This window comes from Nylanderia fulva, unplaced genomic scaffold, assembly GCF_048542155.1.
Source record: "Nylanderia fulva isolate GAGA-0341 unplaced genomic scaffold, ASM4854215v1 Scaffold89, whole genome shotgun sequence".
NCBI lineage: Eukaryota > Metazoa > Arthropoda > Insecta > Hymenoptera > Formicidae > Nylanderia > Nylanderia fulva.
In genome coordinates this window covers 230,015-234,174 of record NW_028191015.1, presented here as the reverse complement: position 1 = coordinate 234,174, position 4,160 = coordinate 230,015, and the positions used below count along the sequence as shown (strand labels likewise).

At 46.3% G+C, this 4,160-nt stretch overlaps 1 protein-coding gene across 1 annotated transcript; it reads right to left on the bottom strand.

Moving 5' to 3' along the window:
* Positions 1–286: 286 nt before the first annotated feature.
* Positions 287–2,944, bottom strand: LOC146719714 (uncharacterized). The gene is made up of 3 exons (XM_085489603.1): positions 1,591–2,944; positions 612–1,515; positions 287–293 (listed from the first exon to the last, which is right to left on the bottom strand). The coding sequence occupies exons 1-3, from the start codon at positions 2,942–2,944 to the stop codon at positions 287–289; spliced, it is 2,265 nt and encodes a 754-aa protein (XP_085345729.1).
* Positions 2,945–4,160: the final 1,216 nt, after the last annotated feature.

The window sequence follows — 4,160 nt, the reverse complement described above, 5'->3', positions numbered from 1 at the left end:
CATTGTCAATAAAAATGATTGAAGGTTTTTGAAACAGGGTATTTCTTTAATCACGCGGCATATTGAGAATTATATATATATGTATATATATATATATATATTACTAACTGGTATAATCTTCCTGAATAATTGTAGTAAAAATTATATTTTAAAGTGTAATATCACAAACATGCAGAATTATATTACAAAAAGATGTGGTAAACATAATCTCTGCAATGTGAATTTCATATTTCTATTTGTAACAATACAAACGTGTGAACTATTATTAAGTTCACATTTTGTGCATTTACACTCTGTTGTGTAAATTTAATATTTGAATGTTTAATAATACAATTGTAAAAAATATTTTTACATTACCGTTTTATAATTTTACATATATATTGTGAATTTATTTCTGCAATCAGCTCAATTACAAATGAAGAAATTAATTTTACTTCTACATTGCAAATTTACAAACGCGTGGAAATTTACAACTATTATAGTGGGTCCTATTATTACCCACTATAATAGTTGTAATTTTACACAAAATTTTTTTACAGTGCAGGCTCTGATCATCGGCATGTACCAGGATTTGCCGGTACATTTTTTCAATGTCGGTAGCAAAGACGTACCGGTGCCTTCTCCGCCGTAGTAGGATGTCAGCTAGGGCGGGAAGCAGGTTGGGTCCCGTCATCAGAAATCGGTTGAGACAGTCGCCGTTGGCCAAGGAGCTCGAACCGTTGAAGACCACTCTCAACTTAGTAGAGGCACTGCTTTCGCTCAGGACCCCGTGGTGAGGAAGGTAGCAGGTTCGTTGTAGAGATCCAGTAGTTGACAGGGGAGCCGGCTTCATATGGTTGAGGTCCAAGTATTGCTTCATGAAATCCACGTACATGCTGCGGAAGGTGCTTTCTCGTTCTAGTTTTTTGCTGACGTGTTGCAGGGCCCGACTGGCGGCGCGTCGAGTGGCTGAGAGGTCAGGCAGAGGCTCGATCGTCGGCAGTCTCACCACATATCGACCGTTGGCTGTACGAGTGTGATGTCGCAGGAAGTGATCCTCGCACTCCTGGTCAGCCTTAGAAAAGAGTTGTGAAGGCCGTTGAAGCTCCTCCTGCTCCCAGAAGCGACGCACCAGGATAGAGACGTCGTCTTCAATTTGGCATTGGTGAGTGTGAACGTGATGTCCGGTAGTCGTCTCACCAACAACGCCTGACAGTATCCAGCCGAGCGTAGTTTGTTGAGCTATTGGTTCATGTCGATTTCCCTTTTTTAGGCCCTGACAGAGGATTGAACCGTAAACGTCCGCGCCAAGGAGGATGTCAACCGGATCAGCTGAGCGGTAATCAGGGTCCGCGAGTTCCAGACCCTGAAGATGAGACCAGTTTTGCTCGCCGCCGTTGTAGCCGCCGGCGTAGATGGTCAGCTTCGGCAGCACCAGAGCGTGGACGGTGATGGAAGGGCAGCCACTAAGAGACTGGAGGGTGAGTACTACTTTACCCTTTGAGACGCCTGTCTTTTTCCCGCCGACTCCATACACTGAAACCGAAGCGGAGCGCCGTGCTAGCCTCAAGCGTTAGGTGAGCCTTTCCAATACAATGGAGGATTCCGAGCCTTGGTCGACGAGGGCGCGAACTGACTGCCAGAAACCATAGCGATCGCATACGCGAACGCGCGCCGTGGCCAAAAGTACAGATACAGGCGTCGGAAACGGTCCCTTGCTGACGTGCGACGTCTTGACGGTCTCAGATGAGCGGTAGGCATCATGGAGTGAGGTATGATGCCGGTCATTGCACGCGGAGCAGTTCTTCTTGGAGGCGCAATCCTTGATTTTGTGTCGGCCGAGACAGTTTCCACACAAGTCGTTGCCTTCGACGTGCTGCTTGCGCTCTGAGGCCGTCATTTTCTTATAAGTGTCGCACAGCATCACGAAGTGGTCACCCTGGCAGGCTGAACAGCGTCCTCTGGTGTTTCCCTTGGGCTCTTTTGAGTCCTGCTTACGAGCATGGTGGGTACGAGTCGACTTCGACTGACTCCCGCCGGTTTTGTTGGGCGAGACGTCGATCTTCGTCGAGGGTAATGACTCCAGAGTGTGAAGACGTCGCTCAAGGAATCGCTCTAGCAGAGCGTATGGCGGAGGTTCGTTTGTCTCACTGATGGAGGTCTCCCACTCGCGGCGAGAGCGACTATCGAGAAGGTCAACGGCGAGGTGCACAAAGAGATCTTCAGTAATCCCTACCGGCCGGTCGATGCTCGTCAGCGAGCTGACCGTAGTCTTGATGCCATGGAATATCTTCCTAAGCTCAGCAGCGGATTCTCCCTTCATCTTTGGCAGGCTTAAAAAATTTGTTAAATAAGAGCGAGTTAGTAAGCGCTTATTTTCATAGTAGTTGCTTAGAGTTTGCCAGGCTCGTTCGTAATTAGCTTCGGTAGAACTGAGGTCTCTGATGAGAAGATCTGCTTTGCCCTTGACACAGCTCTTCAAGTAGTGCATTTTTTCTACAGGCTTCGTCGTCTTATCCTGGCCGATGAGGGAAACGAAGAGGTCTCGGAAGGCCGGCCAATCCTCGTATCTTCCCGTAAAGGTCGGCAGCTGGATTCGAGGTAGCGTGGTGCGAGGCGCCGATGTTGATGTCTCTGAAGTAGCAGAAGCAGCGGCGCGTTCCTTTTTCTGGAGAGTACGCCGCAACTCCAACATCAGGCCCTTGTTCACTAGATAAGACTCCTCGCCGAGTGAAGGTATGTCTTGTTTAGCATAGGCGTCATGTTTTAGTTCGTCTACACGCTCAGCCAAGATATCATTCATCGCATCGAACTTCTCCCACAGTTTGTCGAGATTCAGAAGCCGGGCTTCCACCGCGCCGAGTGTGATGTTGGCCTCGCCGAGCTTCCGAAGGTTATCGTATGCGCGCGAGATCTTGCCATATAGCGCGGTGGCGTTGGTAATTATAGTTGTCGTGTCTGCCATCTCTGACACTGTCTTACTTTCAGATGCACTGGTCACCTACACTGATAAACTCTACGCTTACGTGGCACCGGATTCACAGGAGGTTCTGGAGGATCCGGCTCGAAGGACCAAAATAATGTGCGCGACAGAAGGCAGGATAGGGAGTTCGGAAGCGAGAAGACAGCGAAACACTGCACTCGACACACACGTATTGTTTAATATAAACTATATTTAAGACTAAGACAAAGAAAAATACAAGTATTGAAACCGCACAGAATTTACAAAAAGATAACTGATTAGAATAAACCAAAAGAAATAGCCGAGTCGATAATTAATAACTAAATGTTCCGCAAGCAACGGTAATTAAACGTGATAAAACGAAAAAGACAAGCGATCCTTTTCTTACAGTAGAAGCACACTCTTGACGCGACGAGCAATCGGAAAAGAGCGCCGCGATCACGAGAGAGGAGGTTTTTATAGGCCCGTGTTTCTAGAATAGTCGAGAATAATTCTCTTTATTCTATCGTTCGGCTGAGGTCGAAAGAGCGTCTAGTGTAATTATTTACTTTCAGAAAAATAGTCGTTTTGTTGTTATCGGGACTAAATTGTATCTCCTCTCGCGCGACCGCGGTGTTTACCATTATCGGTGATTTGACGTAAGCGCTTCCTTTTCGCAGGCGCGGGGTATACGTATACCTGTGCGGCCGAGCGCTATTTGAAAGAATATTAATAAAAAATGATGCATGATGCATGTTGCATGTCACGATTGCATGAGTTTTAACGCAATAATGTTTTTAAGCCTTTTCAGTTTGCGTTTAGCCGTTCGATTTTCGAACACTCATCAATGCGCGTAGACTAGATGTTAATCAAATATTTACACTATGTACATATTCGTCAAAATCGATTATTAACTAAAATGAACTGAACTTTATTATGAAAGTTTGGCACGATGTGATTTTACCGATGTGGGCATGTCGGATGACTTATTTGTTTAAGTCGCTTAGTAATAAAAGCATTATCTGATCGAGAGGCGGTGTCATGCAGCGAGCGGCGAGCAATGTAGCGGCGCCGAAAAGTAAGATGATACTTTTGATACTAAGCGACAGCCAAATATAAAAGGAAAGAAGTGTTTTGATTGGTTTAAACTCGTGACGCGCGGCCTGACGCGCTCAGTGGAAATTCAGCCGCACTCTCATACAAAAAGCGCCATGCTTACTTTCGCGCGACATTGCATGGA